General features: G+C 40.1%; 1 protein-coding gene across 4 annotated transcripts in view; it reads left to right on the top strand.

The window, feature by feature from the left end:
• ubr2 (ubiquitin protein ligase E3 component n-recognin 2) overlaps window positions 1-24,140 on the top strand; it is a 136,977-nt gene that overhangs the window by 91,994 nt on the left and 20,843 nt on the right. For all 4 annotated transcript variants that reach the window (XM_048535650.2, XM_048535651.2, XM_048535652.2 and 1 more), the window contains 11 exons: window positions 5,016-5,096; window positions 6,101-6,282; window positions 10,759-10,958; window positions 11,357-11,450; window positions 13,247-13,408; window positions 16,702-16,805; window positions 18,294-18,363; window positions 19,948-20,096; window positions 20,461-20,516; window positions 22,801-22,897; window positions 23,096-23,166. In XM_048535650.2, the coding sequence (XP_048391607.1) occupies window positions 5,016-5,096; window positions 6,101-6,282; window positions 10,759-10,958; window positions 11,357-11,450; window positions 13,247-13,408; window positions 16,702-16,805; window positions 18,294-18,363; window positions 19,948-20,096; window positions 20,461-20,516; window positions 22,801-22,897; window positions 23,096-23,166 (1,266 nt within the window). The remainder of the gene's footprint in view (window positions 1-5,015; window positions 5,097-6,100; window positions 6,283-10,758; window positions 10,959-11,356; window positions 11,451-13,246; window positions 13,409-16,701; window positions 16,806-18,293; window positions 18,364-19,947; window positions 20,097-20,460; window positions 20,517-22,800; window positions 22,898-23,095; window positions 23,167-24,140) is intronic.

A 24,140-nucleotide genomic window follows, 5' to 3' on the forward strand; every position in this document is an offset into this window, starting at 1 on the left:
TAGTTGCCCTTGAGGAGATGGTGGTGAGCTGCTTTTTATTTTGAATCGCTGCAGTTCATGTGCTGTAGGTTGATCCACAATGCTGTTGGGGATGGAATTCCAGAATTTTGACCCAGCAACAGTGAAGGAATTATGATGTATTTCCAAGTCAGGATGGTGAGTGACTTGGAGGGCAATTTGCAAGTGTTCCTGTGTATCTGCTGCACTTGTCCATCTAGATTGAAGTGGTTGTGGGTTTGGAAGTGCTGTCTTAAGAATCTTTGAATTTCTGCAATGCATCTTGTTGACAGTGCGTACTGCTCAGAATGGGTGTTGGTGTTGGTAGTAGTGGATGTTTCTTGATGCGCTGATCAAGTGGCCTGCTTTGTCCTGGATGGTGTCAAGCTCCTTGAGTGTTCTTGGAGGTGCACCCATTCAAGTAAGTAGGCAGTATTCCATCACACTCCTGACCTCTGTCTTGTAGGTGGTGGACAGGCTCAGGGGAGTCAAGAGGTGAGTTATTCACTCTCAGTATTCCTCAACTGTGACTTACTCTTGTAGCTATGGTGTTTATGTGGTGAGTCCAGTTGAGTTTCTGGTTAACATTAATGGCCAGGATGTTGATAGTGGGGATCCCATGATGGTAACAGCAGCAGTGTTGAGAGAAAACCATCACTTACAAGTTCCACTTTAAATCTCACACCATCCTTATGGCTGTATGCTGCTAATTCAAACAATACCAGTTTGTTATTCGTATTTGCTCTGATAGTGTAGGTGCCACTAGCATAAGGACTTAAGAGGGTCATGGAGCTCATCATCATCTTTTCATGATAACCTGGGATTGGGCAATAAATGCAGCTTCGCCCAAAATCTCAGAACAAATGAGTGAGAAACCAATCATTGGTAGGTACCTTTAACACGAAACACTTAACCACTATGATTTTGGAAAATCGATATAATGGTCTATAAAGAGAGATAGTAGGAACTGCCAATGCTGGACATTCTGAGCTAACAAAGTGTAGAGCTGAATGAATACAGCAGGCTAAGCAGCTGCAGAGGAGCAGGAAGGCCCATAAAGCCAATTCTGCTATTTCATATTATCATGGTTGATTCTTGAGCTCAACTCCATTTTCCTGCCTAGTCCCCATATCCCGTTTCTTCCTTTAGTCCCTAAAAATGGATCAATCTCCTCGAGATTATAAACTGCTGATCCTTCAGAAACACTGAGTTAGAGAATTCTAAAATTTGATAACCATCTGAATGAAGAAATTTCTCATCATAGTCTAGACTGGCAATTCCCTCATGCTTTTATGATGCTTCTTTGTTATAGAAAGTATTGGCCCCTCTATACAGTCGCAACCTCTCAGACAATTCTCTCATGCCAAGGCTAAATTTAGTTAACTTCTTTGATCCCCATTTTGAGACAAGTGCATCAGCTATGGATATGGCACCAAAATTGTACATAGTACTCCAGGTATGGTGTTGCTAAAATCCTGTATAATTGCTGAAAGACTTGCTTGGTGAGGTACTCCAAGCTTAAAAAGGGCCAACAAAGAAGTTGCTTTCCTGGTTGATGCTGCACTGGTCTGTTGACTGTCCTAGGCTGTCCAAATCTGACTGAACATCAGTATTTACTAGCTTCTTGCTGAAAGATGTGCAGTTTTTTTGTTTATTTTTGCCCACCAAAGTGAATAAGTTTACATCTTCCAGTGTTAATCTACTTAGCCTACTACTGACCCATTCACTTAACCAAACTCATTTGCAGTAACTTCAGATAAAACTTAATGCTTTCATAATGAATTTTGAAGTGGTCATGCAATTCAGCAAGTTGACAGTTGTGGGGTCAGGATCCAAGATAACAAAGTGTGGAGCTGGATGAACACAGCAGGCCAAGCAGCATCTCAGGAACACAAAAGCTGACGTTTCAGGCCTAGACCCCCCCTCCGGAGAGGGGGATGGGGAGAGGGAACTGGAATAAACAGGGATAGAGGGGGAGGCAGACCGAAGATGGAGAGAAAAGAAGATAGGTAGAGGGGAGAGTATAGGTGGGGAGGTAGGGAGGGGATAGGTCAGTTCAGGGAAGATGGACAGGTCAAGGAGGCGGGATGAGGTGGTAGGTAGGAAACGGAGGTGCGGCTTGAGGTGGGAGGAAGGGATGGGTGAGAGGAAGAACAGGTTAGGGAAGCAGAGACAGGCTGGGCTGGTTTTGTGATGCAGTGGGGGGAGGGGAAGAACTGGGCTGGTTTTGGGATGCAGTAGGGGAAGGGGAGATTTTGAAGCTTGTGAAGTCCACGTTGATATCATTGGGCTGCAGGGTTCCCAGGCGGAATATGAGTTGCTGTTCCTGCGACCTTCGGGTGGCATCATTGTGGCACTGCAGGAGGCCCATGATGGACATATCGTCTGAGGAATGGGAGGGGGAGTTGAAATGGTTTGCAAATGGGAGGTGCAGTTGTTTGTTGCGAACCGAGCGGAGGTATTCTGCAAAGCGGTCCCTAAGCCTCCGCTTGGTTTCCCCAGTGTAGAGGAAGCCACATCGGGTGCAATAGATACAATATACCACATTGTCAGATGTGCAGGTGAACATCTGTTTGATATGGAAAGTCATCCTGGGGCCTGGGATGGGGGTGAGGGAGGAGGTGTGGGGGCAAGTGTAGCACTTCCTGCAGTTGCAGGGGAAGGTGCCAGGTGTGGTGGGGTTGGAGGGGAGTGTGGAGCGGACAAGGGAGTCGCGGAGAGAGTGGTCTCTCCGGAAGGCAGACAAGGGTGGAGATGAAAAAATGTCTTGGGTGGTGGGTTCAGATTGTAGATGGCGGAAGTGTCGGAGGATGATACGTTGTATCCGGAGGTTGGTGGGGTGGTATGTGAGGACGAGGGGGATCCTCTGGGGGTGGGGTGTGAGGGATGTGTTGCGGGTAATGCGGGAGACGCGGTCAAGGGCGTTCTCGACCACTGCGGGGGGAAAGTTGCGGTCCTGGAAGAACGCGGACATCTGGGATGTGCGGGAGTGGAATGCCTCATCCTGGGAGCAGATGTGGCAGAGGCGGAGGAATTGGGAATAGGGGATGGAATTTTTGCAGGAGGGTGGGTGGGAGGAGGTGTATTCTAGGTAGCTGTGGGAGTCAGTGGGCTTGAAATGGACATCAATTTCTAGCTGGTTGCCTGAGATGGAGACTGAGAGGTCCAGGAAGGTGAGGGATGTGCTGGGGATGGCCCAGGAGAACTTGAGGTTGGGGTGGAAGGTGTTGGTAAAGTGGATGAACTGTTCGAGCTCCTCCTGGGGACCAAGAGGCGGCGCCGATACAGTCATCAATGTAATGGAGGAAGAGGTGGGGTTTGGGGCCTGTGTAGGTGCGGAAGAGGGACTGTTCCACGTAACCTACAAAGAGGCAGGCATAGCTTGGGCCCATGCGGGTACCCCCTTCCCCTATTGCATCCCAAAACCAGCCCAGTTCTTCCCCCCCCCCCCCCCCCCCCCCGACTGCATCACAAAACCAGCCCAGCCTGTCTCTGCTTCCCTAACCTGTTCTTCCTCTCACCCATCCCTTCCTCCCACCTCAAGCCGCACCTCCATTTCCTACCTACCACCTCATCCTGCCTCCTTGACCTGTCCATCTTCCCTAAACTGACCTATCCCCTCCCTACCTCCCCACCTATACTCTCCTCTCTACCTTTCTTGTTTTCTCTCCATCTTCGGTCCGTCTCCCCCTCTCTCCCTGTTTATTCCAGTTCCCTCTCCCCATCCCCCTCTCCGGAGGGGGGGGTCTAGGCCTGAAACATCAGCTTTTGTGCTCCTGAGATGCTGCTTGGCCTGCTGTGTTCATCCAGCTCCACACTTGGTTATCTTGGATTCTCCAGCATCTGCAGTTCCCATTATCACTGGGGTCAGGATCCTACCACTTTTCAATCACTGCATGATTAAGTCTGTGTGGGAAAGCTCATGAATGCATTCTCACTGTGGGTAATTCAGTGGATAATTAATGCTCACTTAAGAGTCTCATCCTGCCACCACTGGTACAATCAGTGTTTAAACCTGAGGATATATTGCAACTAAAAACTACTAATTGATTCTTTTTCTTAACAATTTGCAATTACTGAAAAGCAGTGATTTCTGTGGCAATTATATAACCTAAACAACTTGTGTATTTCATGTAATAGACACCTGCCAATTGTAATGCCTGCTTTTTAACATATTCTGACATGTTGTGCAAACCTTTTGAGGAAAGATGTTCCATTTTGCAATGACCATAGTTGCAGTCTTTCAAGTACCATATAAAAATAGAATTACTTTGAATAAGAAATGCTTGTAATCCACTGGGAGAGAAAATCTTGACTAATTTCAGCACTTAATCAGAAAGCCGTTATCAAATGTGTCCTCATCGTATGTCATCTTTGTATGAAGATCAACAATGTATTTTCAGTGATGTAATGGATTGAAACGGATTTAATTTGTGAAACAGTCTGAAGTTAATTAATGGACCGATAGTAGAAATTGCTACTTTTGTTTTCCACAAAACATAAGTGCAAGTAGAAAAATTGTCAACAGGATTTTGCTGCTGGGGCAGTCTTTGAGATACGTAGGCTTTGTTGCATGTCAACCTACTTAGAGCTTATAGTTTATTGAAGTGAGGGTGGTGGCAATCATCGTTTTTGACAGCCTTATTTCAGTTCGTCCAAAACCTCTCAATAAAACATTAAAGTTAATTGTCTGAGTTTCCTTTTCAATTGGGCTCTTCCACTGATCACCCTAATATTTGCCTTTTGATTGAATATGCCCAGTTTGTGATCATTCATGCTACTGGCGTGAGAGCATCAGATTCAATTCTGAAAATGTATTTTGAAAAAGTCCAATTTATTTTCAAAGAAGGAAATAAATGGCCTTTTTATTTGGAAGACCTAGGACAGTGAACACCAGTACACCTCATCTGTGATTATTTATGAAACATGAAAGGCAAAAACTGAGTGTTAACATAACAATAATGAAATGGATTATTAACTTGTTTTCAATTTTGACAAGACTGAATTTTGTTTTAAAGCTGTTTGGAATTGTTAAAAAGATGAGAGAACGAAGCAATTCGGCCCCTATTGTAGAAACAGAAGGGCATGGCATAGAAGAGGTAAGATAGTGTCATTACAGTAAGACCATTTAAAACATTTTCTTTTCCTGAAAGAGAGAGCAAGGCTTTGTGCAGCCATTAACTTTTAAGGTACTTTCCAAAACGTGTGCTGAAGCACAAAAATTATCGTCATTCTTCAGAAGTATTTGTTAATAGTATACAAATTTTCCACTTGTCAAAGGCACAATTCCTGTAATTTTTGGGATATTTTATGAATAACAGGATCTGGTTGAAATTTGCCCTTCCAGTTGTGTCTTCCCTTCATTTATTAAGTTACAGTTTTCCATTTTTGTTTGTGATTTTTTTTTTCCTCCTTCCCTTCTTTTCCCTTTTGTATCCTGCTGGAGGCATTGGCTCTTTACGCTGCTAGTGTTCGTAACATAAACAGGCCTCACCATATCGTCTAAATGCCTATTTGTTTGTGTGTACTTTGGTTATAAACATCAACTTGATGTTAATTTGCAGGCACAATGCACCTGGTTTTGACATAAATATCTTGAACACCCAGGGGCAGCACTCCCAAGTCTGTGAAACCAGAAATAACAGCTTTCAACTACTGACAGCAGCTAATTCAGAACCAAAAACCATATCTGATTTTGAGGCCTAGCCTGTAATTTTGACGTAGTCTTCAATAAGCTGTCTGACTCACTGAAGGGATTGTGATTTAAAGTTAACTTAATAAAATTGTTTCATTGCAGGTTTGTTGACATCTCTAATATTGATGAGCATTTTTATAAGTTTACAATTACTTTTGTATTAGATAAAATTGTTATTTTTTTTACTGGACAATGCATACTATGACAAGATATTGAATTTCAATGAAACCAGATACTTTATTACCTAACTAAAGCATTTTTTTTATAAAGCTAAGAATGCTTAACATGCAGTGATATTCTCTCTTCTGCCTTCCAATAAACTGCCCCTGCCCACTTCCCTTTTGAGATTGAAAGTTTTACATTGCAAACTGTTTTGTATTTGGTCACACTGTTAATTGTCCTTTTTAGTGTTCACGAGATAAAGATAAAGCAGATAGGAAGCGGAAAGCTGAAATTGCCCGGCTGCGAAGAGAGAAGATATTGGCCCAGATGTCAGAAATGCAGAGACATTTTATAGATGAAAATAGAGAGTTATTTCAACAGACTTTAGAAGAACTAGAAGCTTCATCTTCGACAGTCACTGACAACAGGTAAACATATAGGTGTTGTATATCAGCCATTTGTTTGTTGCATTGTGTGTTTTAGTAACTTCTAAAGGAAAATTGTATTTTTGTCAGATTGTGTCACATTATCTTTAATCAAATCATGTTCGCACCCAAGCTATGAACTCAAAAGTACAAATGTTTCAACAGGAAAATTGGCACTAGTGAAGAGTAACCTCTAGTGGCATTTCCAGGATACAATTGACAATGACTTGAGAGTCATTCTCCTCCTAAAAATTCACTTAGATAGTAGGAACTGCCGATGCTGGAGTCTGAGATAACAAGGTGTGGCCTAAAAATAAAAGTGAATGAATAGCTATGTTTTTGTCTAATTTTCATTTGCAATTTAACGTGTCATTAAACTGAGACAACATGTTTATGACCAAATGTTATCTAACCCAACAATATACATAAACCAAGTTAATCTTCCTTCATGTAAACATTGTCCATCCTGTGTAATGCTCTTTCTTTTCTCCTGTTGTCAGTGTACTTTCCTACCTTCTAATTCACGCTGACATTCTGTAGCTCAACCACACCTTCACCTCCACTGTCGTCCTTTTTCCGTAAAACTATTCTAATCTCTCACCATGGCTGGGCTCCCAGTATGCCTCTTATTTTGGTGTCTCATGTCTGTCGAATACAGATGTTCACCTTTATGGAGAAATAGTGATAGTACTTCACCACAAATCTGGTGACTAATTTACCAGAACCTGCACTCTTCTTTCCAAACTGCTACTGCATTGCAAAACCAAGGCAAATCTTTGCTTCTCCATGACGTCTGTTTTCTTAACCCCCCTCACCACCACCTCCACTCAATACCGAGAGTAAATGTGAGGAGCTCAGATTTCTCTGTCATGAATATTGAAACTAACTGTTCAGCTGCTTCTGCTTCCTTTCCTTCCCTTAGCCAAACCTTCCTGAAGGTTTCACCCACTCTAGCTCACTTTTTTCATTGTTTCTGTTCTATCTCACAATCTCCCCTCTCTGTGTATCCCATCCATACCATTCACTTCCTGTTCTCTTGACCCTTTCCACCAAACTGTTAACCACCAAACCTTTGTTCCAATGTCACCTCATAACTAATGGTTCACAACCATGGACATCGCCTCCTTTTCAAATCTGCCAGTATCATAATATCTTGAGACAAGAATTGATCTTTACCTTTACCTTTTACAAATTGCAAGCCCAACTGCAATTTCCTTTTTCTCCCCGAATCCTTGGTATATTATTATCTCCCAGATCTGTTGCCACTACTCTGGATAGGAGAGGTTTAAATATGCCCCTTTACTACCAATCCAACACACCAGGTGCATCCTGTGTGAATGTGGTAAATTTTTTCTCATTGCTCTTAACTTGGCTACAACCTTTGTAGGAGCTAGGCACACCAGCCTTGAACATCCCTCTTCCCTTTTCCAGCAGGATGAGACTAATGATCCCAATTGAAGGTAATGTTGCCTCTGCCAGATCCCATAGTAAAACCTGCCTTGATAAATGATAATTGTAATATTTTGTGGTTGGTTACAGTGGGTAGTTAGCCACTGAATATATTCATGTGATGCAAATTTTTTAACAAATGAATGTAAGCTTATTATACAAAAGAAAAACAAATATGACAGTTTAGAAAGATCTGAACATGAATAGCAAAACTATAAAAATAGAAATATTTTGAAACTGTTTCCCATAAATATACCTTTTGTAGAGACAGAATTGCGGAGAAATAACACTACTGCCTCATGTCTTAATTTCTTCCTTGGTACACTCTCTTCAGCTCTTCTCTTTGGACTGCTGAGATAGTTCTACAACTGCTTTCCAGTCCTGTTGCCTGATTTTCCTCTTCTGATGGCTCACGCTTCTTCTCAGTTCTGGTGACCTTGACAACTTGACAGCTCTGATAATTTGAAAAATTCATTACAAGCTCTCTCACCTTGGAGATTTCTTGCACTAACTCCCTTCAACTAGAGAGACGACTTCTCCTGAACAGGAGAATTTTTCTGTTAGGAGGGAACTGGTCTCTTCTTCAGAACTAAAGTCAAAATGAAATGAGTGCTTTGTTTTATCTATAACAATCACGGTAGTATAACTATTTCATGTTTTAGCATCACAGGTATACTGCCCAACACTGAACTGAATCACATGCTTCCTTGGAAATGATGTGTTAAGCTTAGTACTCTGACTTTCTGACCTCTTTAAAGGGTAAAAAAATTCACACAACTGAAAATAATGCCAGCTACTTGAGTTACAAAAATCCAAATTCTAAACATCATAGCATATCTCAGACAGGCTTAACACAATATCTTGCTAAAAGTGAGTTGACTTGGTTATCGGTAAAGATGCAGTCTATGACCAAATGACATTTCAAATGCTCTGATATACAGCTAGGATAATCAGTATCCTAACAATAGAACAAAAGTTGCCCTAATTGACTAAGATTGGTAAGATTTGCATTTGTTGGAACTCGGGCACAACATGTTGTGCCTATTTTTTCACATTTGTGATGTGTTAGTGTTCTATAAAATTAACTTGCAACAAAACCACGAAGCATTCACTTGCATTTCTGATAAAACTTGATGTTGAACGTCAAGGATGTGTGCAGAAGAAATGATAGCGCTGTAAATTACTGCTTATGGAAATATTAAACTATGATGAGAGAAGTTGTTGCTGGAACTTCTCACTCAAAAATCATTAACATACCCAAACACGCACGTTGGAATAGAGATCCATAATTTAAATAATGAGCAGCATACATGATTTGAGTGAGTCATGCTAACTGTCCAACAGGTAGGATTATTGACTATTTCCTAGCAAAGAAAGAATGCCCCAATAGTTTGGCATGCAAGACCGAACGCCACAAACATGTCAATGGGTAGCTGAAACAAGAACATCAGAGCAGACTGGCCCTACGCCATTGTGCTAGGCATGGTATCAAAGAATTATTTACTGTGTGTGTGTGTGTGTGTGTGTGTGTGTGTGTGTCTGTGTCTGAGAAGAGAGAGAGAGAGAAAAGGATTGTCGTGCAAAGTTTGTACACTTTATATTTGGGGAATTGAAGTCTGTGTCTTCATTTGTGCAAGTGAGTTTTATGCCTTTGGGATCAGGAATGTAACTGTGGCCTGGTTCAAGTCTTGGGGAAATGATAAACTCAGAAGCATGTAGTTTGCTTCATGTTTGGTTGCTAGTCTAATTGCCTTTGGAGGAGTTTGATCTGGGTAGCAGGACTCTACTTTTTTTTTGCCATCCGATCATAAATCAAAACTGCAGTTGTGATAAATACATTACCATTTTGAGGTAGAATGCCAATCCTTATCTGCTATATGATAGCTTTTGTAGCAATTTCAGAGTTGCGCTTCAGGACAGCATTGATCTGTTTGCTGCTGAGTGTTGTCGTTCCAGAGACACTCAACAACTGTTGGTCCAATGTGACCATTATCCAATACAACAAGTGATAAGCATCAGTATGGAAGCAAAGGAAGTCAGTTCCTGATGCATTTAACCTTAAATACATTTTGCAGTCCTTTAGAGAGTTGCTTAATGAACCTGCTGAAGTGGATTTTGACGTATGCTTAACAGCTTGCAATCAGTTGACTGATGGTGCTTGACCCTGAGACGAGCAAGTCAAGTCAAACATACGATCCTATGGTAGTACAGAAGAAAAATGAGTAACAACTTTGTTGTAATCAATGGAGAAACTGCTTCTCGGCAGGGTGAAGTGCTGTGAATTATTGCCTTGGCCAACTAGAAGGTTTTTGATGGATGTTGACTCCTTGACGAGAATAAAAAGTTTCCCAAATTGTGTAATGGTTTGGTCATTTGGCATTTTGATGTTTGCGTTTGCCAAGCGGGAGTCACCAGTTATCCGCATATTGCGTACATTAGTGTCCTACCCAGGTAACCATACTGGATTACTGGAAGAACATTGCTTCAAGATGATGTAAGAATTGATTTGGGACGGTCTGAAGTGTTATCTCAAAATTTTACTTCAAGTGATCTTGGTGATATTAGTTGCAGCCTTACCAAGATGTGGCTTTTTTTTAAAAAGAGTTTGATCCTCAAAGAAGGGTTTTCTTGACCACCTGAAGGCGTTAAGAAAGATCCAATCTGAAGCAGATGCTACCAGACTGAACTTTTCCAGCCATTTGTTTTTGTTTCTGATTCACAGCATTTGTAGGTCTTTCAGTTTTTGGACAATCGCAAGCACGTTGCTTGATAGCAGGTGCTACAGGAAGAGATTTTTTTCTTTTGTTTTAAATGTACATTATACAATTTTGAAGTATAAAAATACTTGCTTTTTTGTTGCGCCCTTCACAACTTCAGGATGTTGTAAAGCGCCTAGGCCAATTGTGAGCATTCTTTTGAATGGTAATTGCTGTTGTGATATGATTATGTAGATGATTACTACTCAGCAATATAAGTAACCTATAAAATCTGTTTTGACATGGTGTTAATGTTGTTTTATTTTACTTCTAGCCCAATAGTTCCTGATGCAGCATTGATTGCTTTAGGTCCCAGACAAACCAGAGTTTTTGAAGAGAAGCAAGTTGTTACGTGCATTTTGTGCCAAGAGGAGCAGGAGATTAGAATGAACAACAAAGCAATGGTTTTGGCCTCCTTTGTTCAGAGGTCAACAGTTTTGTCCAAGAACAGAACAAGGACCTTCCAGGATCCCGGTGATTTTTCATGTTGTTTATTATCATAGAAAGTAAAAGTTCTTAAATTAACGACATTACAATTGCTGTGAAGTTGGACCTTCCGTAACTTGGTTTTATATTTTTCTCCAGTAGGCTGGAAAATTTTACAAATTTGTAATATTATTTGAATCTTAATAACCTAAAATATTTAAACTTTGCTGAGTGATTTGCAATGTATATTTAAGAACTGCATCATGATACCATAAGGGCCATATATTATAGATGTTGCCTAAATTCTTAAAAACATGGGTCTTTTTATAGGTGGAGCTCAGCAACAATATTTCCAGGTTGCAAGTACCAGAAAATATGCTTTACCAACTTCAAGTTGAATAATTTTATTTATTTTGAAGAAAGATTTTATTTTTTCTCCTTAACAGAAAACCATGACCCATTGTTCATGCCGCCTGATTTGGCCTGTGGCACCCATATAGGTAGCTGTGGACACATCATGCACGCCCACTGTTGGCAGAGGTCAGTACCAAACACTAATAGCAAATACTTTTTAACCAGTAAGCTCCTGAGATCGGATAAGGTTCCCCATGGCAGGCTCATTGATAAAGTCAGGAGGTATGGGATACAAGGTGATTTGGCTGTCTGGATTCAGAATTGGTTGGCTGACAGGAGGCAGAGTGTGGTTGTAAATGGTAAGTATTCTGCCTGGAGGTCAGTGCTGAGTAGTGTCCCTCAGGGTTCTGTTCATGGGCCTCTGCTCTTTGTAGTTTTTGTAAACGACTTGAATGAGGAGATTGAGGGGTGGGTTAGTATGTTTGCTGATGACACCAAGGTTGGAGGTGCCATTGATAGTATCGAGAGCTATTGCAGGCTTCAGCGAGACGTTGACAGAATGCAGAGCTGGGCTGAGAAATGGCAGATGGAGTTCAACCTGGATAAATGTCAAGTGATGTATTTTGGAAGGTTGAACTTAAATGCTGAATATAGGATTAAAGGCAGGATTCTCGGCAGTGTGGAGAAACAGCGGGATCTTGGTGTTAAAATGCATAGCACCCTCAAAGTTGCCACCCAAGTGGATGAGGTTGTTAAGAAGGCATATGGTGTTTTGGCGTTCATTAACAGGGGGATTGAGTTCAAGAGCCGCGAGGTAATGCTGCAGCTCTACAAAACCCTGGTGAGACCACACTTGGAATATTGTGTCCAGTTCTGGTTGCCCTATTATAGGAAAGATGTGGAGGCTTTGGAGAGGGTGCAAAGGACGTTTACAAGATGCTGCCTGGACTGGAGGGCTTGTCTTACAAGGAGAGGTTGACTGAGCTCGGACTTTTCTCACTGGAGAGAAGGAGGAAGAGAGGTGACCTGATCGAGGTGTACAAGGTAATGAGAGGCATGGATAGAGTCGATAGCCAGAGACTTTTCCCCAGCGCAGGATTGACTGCCACGAGAGGTCATAGTTTTAAGGAGTTAGGAGGAAGGTATACAGGAGACGTCAGAGGGTGGTTCTTCACCCAGAGAGTTGTGGGCGCATTGGAATAGTTTACCAGTGGAAGTCGTGGAAGCAGAGTCATTAGTGACATTTAAGCGACTGCTGGACATGCACATGGACAGCAGTGAATTGAGGGGAATGTAGGTTAGGTTATTTTATTTTTGGATTAGGATTATTCCACGGCACAACATCGTGGGCCGAAAGGCCTGTACTGTGTTGTACTTTTCTATATTCTATGACTGTTCTAATTAATTTTCTGTAAATTATATGCTAGCGAAAGACAAGAAGTGAATGGTCAGTGCCATGTCAAAGTCTTTAATTGCCCTTTTTTTCTGTGAATTCATTCAAAGGATTATTCTTAGGAAGCAAGGTGACTTAATCTATTTTAGGAAACTATTGTTCAAAGAGTCACTGCACAGTCTAGAGTTTTTGACTAATTATCAAGTCCATTTTAGCGGACAGGAGCATGACTGTTCAACTGTCTTGCTTCTGATCAGTACTGATTTTTAAATATTCAAAATGTGGAGGAATGTATCTCAAGTTTTTAAAACGCCTGTGATAGTGCCACTTTTCTACCATGTAGCCTTTCAGCTGCAAAGTTAAGTATAGTTTGTTAATTTTCATTGGCTGTATGTAACATTTTTCTGACCATTTCCGAGGCTCATAATTTTAAGAGACTTTCAGTTTTTTTCCTTAGGCTGTTTTCAAAATGTTCTTGTTCAGATTTCAAATTCAAAAGATCGTGTCATTTCTAATCGAATCAAGTATTTACAGTGTGTTTCATGTACTGTTTTGTAATGTATGAAGCATTATTCTTTTTATCTGCCAGTTACTTTGATGCAGTTCAAGCCAAGGAGCAGCGGAGACAGCAGCGATTAAGAGTGCACACAAGCTATGATGTGGAGAATGGAGAATTTCTTTGTCCACTGTGTGAATGTTTGAGCAACACTGTTATTCCGTTACTCCCTTCTCCTAGAAACCCATTGATCAGGTTAGATTGTTGCATTACCTACATTAGTGGAGTAAATATCCTACTGTACTCCAGCTTTATGTTCCTAATATAGCTGGTATTAGTGCTTGATAGAATTTTTCTGTCTGTCCACTTCACACTGCAATTAATTTGGCTGTTTTTTGTTCATCTGTTATCTCCCACATCTCTGCTTTACAAAAGCTATGACACCACTGGAGAAATATCCTGAAACGCAAAAATAACTTTCAGGTCCTTTCCTGTTCTCTGCCTCTTTACTGCTGTGTTTTTGTTTGTTACCGAGATATATCCACTCAGAAGTTTATATTGCTTTCCTCTTTTTCTTCACTAAATGTTGCCCAGGCGCTTTTGTGAATACCACACTTTGTCAACATTTTCAAATGTCAATCTCTCATATTGCTGTGCTACGAAACTTATCCCTGTACCCATGAACCTATTTCCATGAACTTTCCAACCGTCTACTGATGTAAATGGTTTAATTATACTTCTGCCTTTCAAGGTTTCCTATAATATCTCTCCTTGTAGAAGTATTTAACTGAAATTGTATGCTTGGTTTTCCAATAGATGCACCATCCCCCATATCCGTTTACTCCTCAAAGCCCTCAACTCTCCTTACACAAGATCTGTGCCCATCTTTCCTGAAGTTCTATTTAAATCCCTCCAGTCAAATGTCCGTTGCTCCCAATGCATCGAAACATCTGTCCAATGTTGCAAAGATCATTCTCTCACTTTGCCATGGTATAAGAACTGAATCATGGTTTAATTTTTTATTTTCTTCGTGGTCTCTTGCTTTCTTTTGAGGATTACTTCTAAATTTTCAAGGGCTGCTTTTTGTTTTCACTGGCTCCTTTTCTCAGTGTCACTAACTTGTTCATTTGCTAATGCACTAATTGAGCAACAATACTATTTTTTTATTTGTTGCTGTATGGTCTGTTTGAGTTCTCAGAAGCAGAATTCAAATAAATCAATCATCACTACTCCACTAAACTTAATATTGCAACTCCTGAGGAAACGATTAATTTCTTTTGGATACTGCAGTATTTAAACTGGCACAAGACAATAGGCACACATTAGTTATAATTCTTTTGATAAACTGATATGCCTCTATGCTCAAGACACCATTACTGTAAAAACAGTTTCTGTTGTCGGGCAGGGTCACAGCAAAACAGGCATGTTTGTTTTAACACTACACCTCCAGTAATTCATAATGTGAGCGGACTTGAGCTGCAATAAAACAAGATGTAAAGCTTTATGAAATACAACTGTTCAACAGTAAATTATGCAATTGACATAATGTTCATTATAACAGCTTCCATCACATGTCCCCTTTCTAGTAGTTCCTGAACTCATGTTTTAAATTTAGAAACTTCACACTACCTTGTCAGGAGATCATTGCCTTAGTTTTCATGTGTCCAGTTAGGGAAGTATTCTATTATAGAAAATCAAAACTGTGCTCTTCCTTTTGCAGGCCCACTCTTCCCTTTCAGATGCATCTCATCCTTTCCAGAACATATTTGTCACCTTTGGGAGCCCCCACTTCCCCTTGACAATTCTCCTTTTCCTGCATCCGAACTTATTTTCACAATCTATCTGCCTGACCCTTACTCTGCGGCCTGTCCAACCCCTGTCAGCTACCCCACTCCCAGGCCTGTTAGCATTGCTTGTTCCTCTTGCTCCTTTGCCCAGAAGTCCACCTTTGCATCTGTTACCACCCTCAATTCCTCTTGTTTTGTTGACCAATGGCCACTCACTGCTTCAGTCACAGACTGGTTCTCTTCCACATTTGCTGATGAGTGGTTCATAGTGAGCCTGTTCAGAAGTAGTTGTATCAAACTCCAAACATTAACTTTGTTTTTTTTTTTCTCCACTGATACTGCCAGACTGAGTTTTTCTAGCACTCTGTATTTCACAGTGAACCTGTCAGCAGTAAGCAAGGAATTGCCCCGTGGTTGGAGGAGGAAGATGAGTAGCAGTAGTCAACAAGTGTACCTCCTCACCATTACCTTCTATTCTATTCATTGGAGTAACTTATATATCTGGTTACCCATGAGTAAATTTTTCCCAGCAATTTTAGGATTCTGGAGTGGATTTCTCATGTATAATTTGATCTGGACCAAATGTTCGATTAGAAGAAACTTGTATTTTGTTGATGAATTAATCCTACGTATATCATTTTAATAAAGGTGGCTGAAGGAATTGGAGATATAGAGCTGGGTCATAACAGTACACAGACAGAAAATATCAAGGATGGAATGTCGTGGTTATCCAAGATAACCATTTGGAAAGGGAGGAGGGAACATTGCTGGAATGGTGTCACTTGTGTTAGGACAAATAGAAATAGACCCGCCGAGCAATACAAATGAATATTTAGATGGACTGGAGAGTGCTGTGTTAACAAGGAGAATAAATGAAACTGTTGCATTGTAGTTACAAGAAAGAAGAAAATAATTGGGAGACTTGCCCTGGTTGCAGTGTCAGTGATATGAACAGGGCCAAGTCTGTACAAAACAGATTTGTATGAGACATTATGGGAATGGTGTAAAACTGGATAAGTCATGGCGAGTTCAGTGTAAAAGGTTTAGTTTTGACCCTTAAGAGTATTTAAGAAAACCCCAAAAAAACGAAGAAAATTGTCAAGGGATAAAAAACATTGCTGTAAAATATAATGCATGCCTCCTCATCATCTGTCAATATTGTCAAAATACTGTAGTATTCTGTAGATGAAAATGTATTCCTCGAAGATTACATTTTGGGATCTTTCCATACTGGCTAAACAGTTGACTAACCAGTGGGTCCTGTGCCTTTGCACAAAGTCATTTATGGCTGTGACCATAGAATTGTCTTCTGCTTGGAGCTGAGCAGATGCCTGGTCTCCAACAGTACTGAGTACCAGAGGTCTGGGCCATTTCTTTTTCAACTAACTCCATAAATATAATCATACCATGCTCCTGAGTCTAATCTGTATCAGTTGGAGTCCTGACTTGTAAATGTCTTCCATTGAATACATGCTTTAAGTCGCTGAATGTTGAGTTTGTTTATTGACAACTTCTGCAAGTAAAACAAAAGATTGTGTGCTTGCCGTTTTGGAAAATCCCTCAAGATTGTGGTTTGCAAACTTCAGTTTTTTTTCTTGAGTTAATCTCCTGAGACATTGATGTTGAGATTTTGTTCATTTAAATGCTCAAGTTATTGTATGTTTTACTTGACTCAGAAGCCACACAGGAGCAAAATATTTGGTTTAAGAGGAAACTTGGGCACATTTACCAGTTTCATTAAACCTGTGCTTTTGTTTTCAGTGACAGTTCAAAAAACAATGCAGGTGTTCCTGTTTTATCGAGTTGGCTGAAACGTACTTTGCAACAGGTGAAGGTCCTGAAGAAAATCCAAGAAAAACACACAGGTACTTCAAAAAGAAAACAGATGTACGCTTAATTTTTGAGATAATGGGGACTGCAGATGCTGGAGATTCCAAGATAATAAAATGTGAGGCTGAACACAGCAGGCCAAGCAGCAAAAAAGGGTCTAGGCCCGAAACGTCAGCGCTCTGATGAAGGGTCTAGGCCCGAAACGTCAGCTTTTGTGCTCCTGAGATGCTGCTTGGCCTGCTGTGTTCATCCAGCCTCACATTTTATTATCTTACGCTTAATTTTTGTCTGGTGTCCTTTGTTATACATATAATAACATGTGAATATAAGCAAAAAATACCTTGCTGCAAAATACAAATTTCTATGATTACAAGGGAGACTTTTCATAGCAAAGATAATTTGTACTTCTGCCTGTGATGTCGTATTGAACAGTCAAGTTTGTTTAACATTTACCTATAAGTGGTCACCCATCTATATCGACCTTTCAGGATGAAATTGTTATTAGACAAGTAAAATAAGTGATGAAAACTTCAGAATATCTCTTAATTCCTGTCTCATGTGCATCATAAAATAGCTCTCACCTAAAGAACCCTAACTTGATCTCACATTTGTGAGATCATAGGATGCCTCACAAGAAACAGTTTGTTATTTTAATAGGTTATATGTCATCATATTTGTTTCTCATTGTGTGCCATTCAGGCTACAGTTCTTTGGTTAGAAGAATGCAAGTCAAATTTTCACCCATATTAAAATTCTTGAATTTGAACCATGTTTACTAAAATCCTGTGTTCTGAAGCAATGTGAAGTCATGGGCAAAGTCATGACAATTTATTAAAGGATTTGGAAAACTACATTGCTAATACTACGACTGCTGTCATTCAACAATAGAAGTTAGTTGTGTGTGTTTGTCTCCAGTTAAGCTTGTATTATAGTACTGTGAATCCTGGAAATCTGAACTACACAGCAGGCCAGTTAACTTTTCTATGGAGAGAGAACCAGGACCCCTCCTATCAGGTTGATCTCACTGTTCAAGATTCAAACTAACTAATGAAGTGCTTTCTTTTTGTTAAAAATTGCTAAATTTCACTTATTAATATTCAAAAATTCAATTTTGAAATATACATTTACTTTTATTCTGTCTATTTATGTTCTGCAAACCCTCCCCTGCCAATGTTCATATATGATTAAAAACAGAATTCTGGAAATACTTGACAAGACAGGCATACATCAAACAGTTAGTGATTAACCTGGGACGGTTCTGACTTCAGTGACCCAAAATGACATGCAGGTTCTTTTATATATATTTGGGGTGCTACACAAATTAATATTTTTATAAGGGAAAGCAATATTTCAAGGTTTCCATGTGGTTTTAAATTTTATTTAGTTGCCCACCCTTGATTTGAGTTTTCAGGGTTGGCTTTAAATGAGCTTCATTGTATGAGCATATAACTAGTTTAGAAATTTTCAACGTAAAATAGTTTTATAAGATCCGTCATGGTATTTCAATTTATTTTTCCTTTCAGATAATCTCTCCAACACCCACCTAGAAGGAATGGAGGTCTCTGAGGGATTTCAACCTGATGTAAAGCCAAAGTATGTAACTTGATCATTCAGCAGTTGTACTAATTTCCAGGTAGCCCTAATTTTCTTTGCCTTTTCGGTTTGTTATGAAATCACAAATTAGAGCCGCACCATCTAGCGTTTCAAATATGATATTCCATCTTGAGACCAAAACCAAAGTGAACATTTACAGAACACCACCTTTTTTTTTAATCTATGGCAATTATTGTTGGACTGCCTGTGCAGACAATCGAGTTTGGACTTCTGCCCTTGTTATCCTGTGTTTCTTTTAAGGTCATTTGCATCTAATATCAGCTCTTGGGCAATAAGCGTGCTAATCTATAGGACATCCTATCTTTTGGCAATCTTTCCGGCCACAGATTGTTCCTAGTATTTCTTGATATCACAGTGAAGATACTGGAGACTTCATTTTTGAGGAAGACAAATCAGCTTTGTGGTGAATTAAGCAGATTTCTTTAATGCCCTCATTTACAACATCAAACCATGATTCTTTCAAGTTCGTTCGGCTTGATATGGGCAGACGCAGGCCCAGTGGTGGTATCGCTAGACTGCTGATCTGGAGACTCCAGTAATGTAGTAAGGACCTGGATTTAAATCCCACCACGGCAGATGGTGGAATTCAAATTCAATAAATACTGGAAATGGAGTCAAATAGACTAACCTTTATTGTCACGTGTACTCAAATGAGTGCAGTGAAAAGTTTGTAATGTTGCTTGTCAGCACCATCTTAGGTACAGGGTACCTAGTTAGAGATATTTTATGTTGTTAGAGAATTGCAAAAATAGGCTAACATGGGAATACGGTGTTTAAAAAGTCTGGAATTATGATAAGTATCTTTCAAATGCTCAAGTAATAGTCCTTTTCCACTGAGTCCGTGCCCTGCTAGGCTTCAGAACTCGAGGCACCACTGTCTCCGTGCCCTGGCATCTGTCCCAGCCTCACGTCCAGGACTCTGTCTCCCTGCCCAGCTTGCACTCGCTATGCTCCTGCTCCAGGCTCTGGCCATGGCTCACTTCCGGGACTTGGTCTGCACTAACTCAGCTCCCACTCTGGCTATGGCTCATTTCCTGAAGTTGGTCCATGCTTGCTGTGCTCCTGCTCCTGCCGTGGCTTGCTTATGAGACTCTGCCTGTGCTTGCTGTGCTCTGGGCACGACTCACTTCCAGGACTCAGCCTGTGCTCGCTTTGCTCCTGCTTCAAGCTCTGGTTGTGGCTCACTTCCGGGACTTGGTCTGCAGTAGCTCTGCTCCCCCTCTGGCTGTGAATCACTTCCAGGAGCTGGCCTGAACTTGCTCTGCTCCTGGTCCTGTGTTGGGCTGGTCTTGGACTCTGCTCTCCATTTCTTCCAGGTAAGGTACTTCAAGGAGTTAAAAGTTAGGGGGTGGTGGGAAGGAAAACAAGAGAGGGGGGAGAAAAAAGCAAAGAAAAGGAACTGGTGAGCAGCAGACTTATGGCTGGAGGATCGAATGCAGACTAGCCAACAATGCCTTCATCCTCTGAATGAATAAGAAAAAACCTTGGAGGTTGCTCTTAAGAGTTTTTAGATATTTCTGGCTTGAGATGTTTCTTGCAGTGGTTTTTCATTTCTGTTAATAGGAATCCTTTCTCGGAAAGCATCAAGGGAATGCTTACAACCTTGGCAACAGCAGCATACAAAGTGGGTCTCAAGGTTCATCCCAATGAACAGGACCCACGAGTGCCTATGATGTGTCGGGGCAGCTGTGCATACACAGTACAAGCAATAGGTGAGCCTCAGAGAATGCATACTCTAAATCAGAATGTTTATTTAAAGGTTTTGTTAACAAAATTAAGTGCATCTACTTCTAATAAGCAGCTTTGTTTGCTAAGTAAACTGTCATCCTGAGTCAAAATTTTAAAACATTGTTGACTTTATTCTATAAAACTGACATTAAGTAAGAGTTGTATGTTGTGTAAAATTTATTGAGTGGTGGACTGTTTTGTATAGACATCTGAAATTAATTGCTTCATACTACAGAACTTAAAAGCTGACTTATTTCCTTTTTAGCAAATTTTAATCTTTGAAATTTGTCAATGTTGAAAGAGACTGGAGTAAGCATTTAGAAATGCTTTCTATTCTTTCTTTTCCAGAGAGTTTCCTAGCAGATGAAGAAAAGCCCTTGTTTGGTCATCTACCATGTAGGCAGGTAGGAATGATGAAGATGTATAAGGACTGTTGAGCAAACAATGAATGAGACATTACATTGGAAAATGTAAACAGCTTTTGAATTTTTTCAGGAAGGATTTTAAAAATGCTGATGTCTAATTTGTCATCAGCCTTACTGGAATAAACTTAGCGTGCAGAATATGTATGTAAGACCATAGCCATAAGAAGTAGCAACAAGAGTTTGTAGTTTGCTCCCCTCAAGCCTGTTCTGCCATTCACTAAAACATAGATAATCCAGCATTCCTCACATCCACTTTTTTGGTTACCCTTGATTCTACTACTGATGAAGAATGTATCTATCTATGTCAGCCTTAAATATACATAAGGACTTTGCCCCCACAATTCTGTGTGGCAGGGATTTCCAAAGACAGTTAACTCTCTCAGCAAAGAAATTTCCCCCCTCATCTCAGTTTTAAATTGGGGTCCTTTATTCTGAGACTGTGTCCTCTGGCCGTGGACTCATCCATGAGGAGAAAAATCATCTTAGCATTTATCCTGTCAAGTCCTTTAAGAATCCACTATGCCTCAATGAGATCATTGCTAATTCTTCTGAATTCCAATGAGTGAAGTCCTAACCTGTTTGGTCTTTGTTCATTTAAACAATCCCTCCATACCTGGAACAAAAACAAAGTTGCTAGAGAAGCTCAGCAGGTCCGGCAGCATCTGTGGAGGAAAGAAAAGAGTTAATGCTTTGGGTCTGGTGACCCTTCCTCCATACCTGGGATCATCCATCTCTGAACCATCTCTGAAATAACTTCATTGAAGTTATGCCTTTCTGTAAACAAGGGGACCAAAACTGCTCTCATTACTTCTGATCTGGTCTCACCAGCACCTAGTACAATTTGAGTAAGACTTCCCTCCTCTATATTCCAACCTCCTTGAAATAAGAGCCAGCTTTGCATTAGCGTTCGTGCTACACCTGTGTGTTTGCTTTGTGTTTTGTGCGCAAGTACTCTGAAGTCCCTGTGAGTTGCAGCGTTCTGTAGTATTGCTCCATTTAAATAATGGTGTTGGTTGTTCTCCTTTCCAGAATGAGCAAATTAACATTTTCCAACATCGTACTTCATTTGCCAGCTTTTTGCCTGCTTATTTAACCTATCACTATTTCTCTGTAAACGCTTAGTATCCCTGTCACAACGTGCCTTTCTACGTATTTTAGTTATCTGTAAATTTGGCTACAGAATATTTGCTTCCTTCCTCCAATCATTAATGTGTGTTGTAAACACTCATGGACTCAGCACTTATCTCTGGGGAATCCTACTGGTTACAGATTGTTAACCTGACAAGGGGTCCCTTATCTCCGCTTGCTGTTTCCTGCCCTTTTAACCAACTTGCTATCCATGGCAATATACTGCTTCCAACACCAGGGGCTGTTGTTTTATGACTTAACCTTTTGTGAGGTATCTTGTTGTGTTTCTTATAGAAGTCCAAATACAACATATCTTCTGGTTCCCCTTTATCCATTTTTGGTTGATACTTCCTTGAAAAACTAATAAATTAGTGAGGCAGAATTTCCCTTTCATGAAGCCATGCTGACTGAGATTAGATTATGATTTTCCAAATGGGCTGCTATTACTTATCAATTGATTCCAACACTTTTTCAACAGGATAATGGGCCTGTAGTTAACAGCTTTTTGCTGCCTTCCCTTTCAGAATTGGGGTGTCATATTGGCAGTTTTCCAATCCTCGAGGAATTCTCTTGAATCTACAGACTTTAGAAAATTGCAACCAAAGCATCCACCAAAACTGTTGCTACTTCTTTTAGGGTCCTACGAAGGAAGCCATCGGTGTCAGAGGATGTACCTGCCTTTAGCCTCATGAGTTTGGCTAGTACTACTTCTCCCATAATGGTGATAGTCATTAAGTCCTCCTCCCTTATTTTTAAATATTAATGGTTTGTTTGAAGTATCGTCACTGTGAAGACTGGTGTAAATTATCTGATTAATTCCCATTTCCTTATTCCCCGTAGCTATCTCCGCAGCAGCTTAGTCTCAGTCTGCGAGTTTGTTCTGGTTTTAAACTTATTTGGTGTAAGAAATTAAGATACTTGGTCATTGGCAAGTGCTCCAGAATTTAATTAACACAGCTTATTCCAGAAATTATGCACGTTATTGTTATATTTTAACTTGCGTAAATTATTGGCTTTGAAATGCTTTAGGATGTTCACTGGTCATGAAAGACACCACCTGAAAGCAAATTCTTTTGCTGTTTTTGTATGAGCTATATTTTCAGATGTTTTCTGCAGCTAGAATTGTATTTTATAGGATGACTGTCTGAAGGCATTAACTCGATTTGCCGCATCACAATGGACTGTGAGTTCTTTGTCTGTGGTCCAGAAACAATATGCTCGACTGTTATCAGGTATGTGTGCTGTATCATTTGGATGTTTGACTGTAAGTGTATACCATAATAATTGTAGCTTCAGAAAGCTCATTTACAACTCATTTGCCACTTTTGGTATTAATTGAACATAGATCAAAATGCAGTTTTAATAAATTGGTGTGCAGTATTTGGCCTGGAGTAAGGAAACTTAGTTTTCTATGGATTTTTCCCTTTCAGTTCTGATACCTGTTGATGATAAGACTCAGATTTCTCCATCCATTCTTGATGTAGATATGTTCCATTTATTGGTAGGTAATTTCTTTCTTAACTTCTTAATTTTTTTGATGGTTTACTGAGACTAGGTTTAGTAAGCGAACCATTTTGTTTCAGTTACTTGGCAGTGCTACTGATGTATGTACAAAACCAATTTGATATCCTTTTTACGTGTTCCCGAAAATAATTTGGAGTTTTTTCAAAACTTGACGACTGACATTAACAGAGTACAGCCATTTTTAAGTGACATTTAATATTGGAACATCAAACTCTTTCATTTTAGAAAACACATAGGGGTTTTTCTGTGTGAAATCAGTGATATTGAGGGTTTATTACAATATCACCTTTATGTCTGAATCAAATTTGAATAAAATCATATCCTAATTTTTTCTGACCAGCACGGTTTTCTTAACTAAAATTTTAATGACAAAGGTTTATAGGCCAGTTCCTTTTCCTCTTTCCATCATGATCTTATTCCACTGTCAGATCTTGAATTAAATTTGTTCACCTGCCTTGTATTGTCTACTTGGCCCAGCAACATTTGGAGTGAGTGACAGCAATGGAATTTTAGCAGTAAGTGTGTGTTCGTATTTTGTACATCATCTGTTGACTTCAAAAGATCCTTTCAAGCACTTGAACTGGCTTTTTTATAATCTGCTTTGACAAGTATTTGACCCTTGGAGTTTATGCCTACACTTTGCAGAGCAATTCATTTAACCTCATCCCCGACTTAGTCCCCTTAGCTCTGGAAGCTTATTTCCCTTAATCGTCTTTCTAATTTACTCTGGAATTCATTGCTTGTCATGGCATCCACTACCCTCTGCAGGCAGTGCCTTCTTGGTCATTCCTACTTGCTGATTTTTATAAAACATCTTTCTCCTATTTCTCCTGCATTATTTTGCTTAAAATCTTACAGCCATGTTCCTCCTCCTTTTGTGTTATCATTTTGGAGTCACACTCACTCATATTTTGGCAGCTGTCTGTTGTACAGCCAGCTGCCATTTTATTT

The sequence above is a fragment of the Stegostoma tigrinum genome, chromosome 9 (genome assembly GCF_030684315.1).
Source record: "Stegostoma tigrinum isolate sSteTig4 chromosome 9, sSteTig4.hap1, whole genome shotgun sequence".
Classification (NCBI taxonomy): Eukaryota; Metazoa; Chordata; class Chondrichthyes; order Orectolobiformes; family Stegostomatidae; genus Stegostoma; species Stegostoma tigrinum.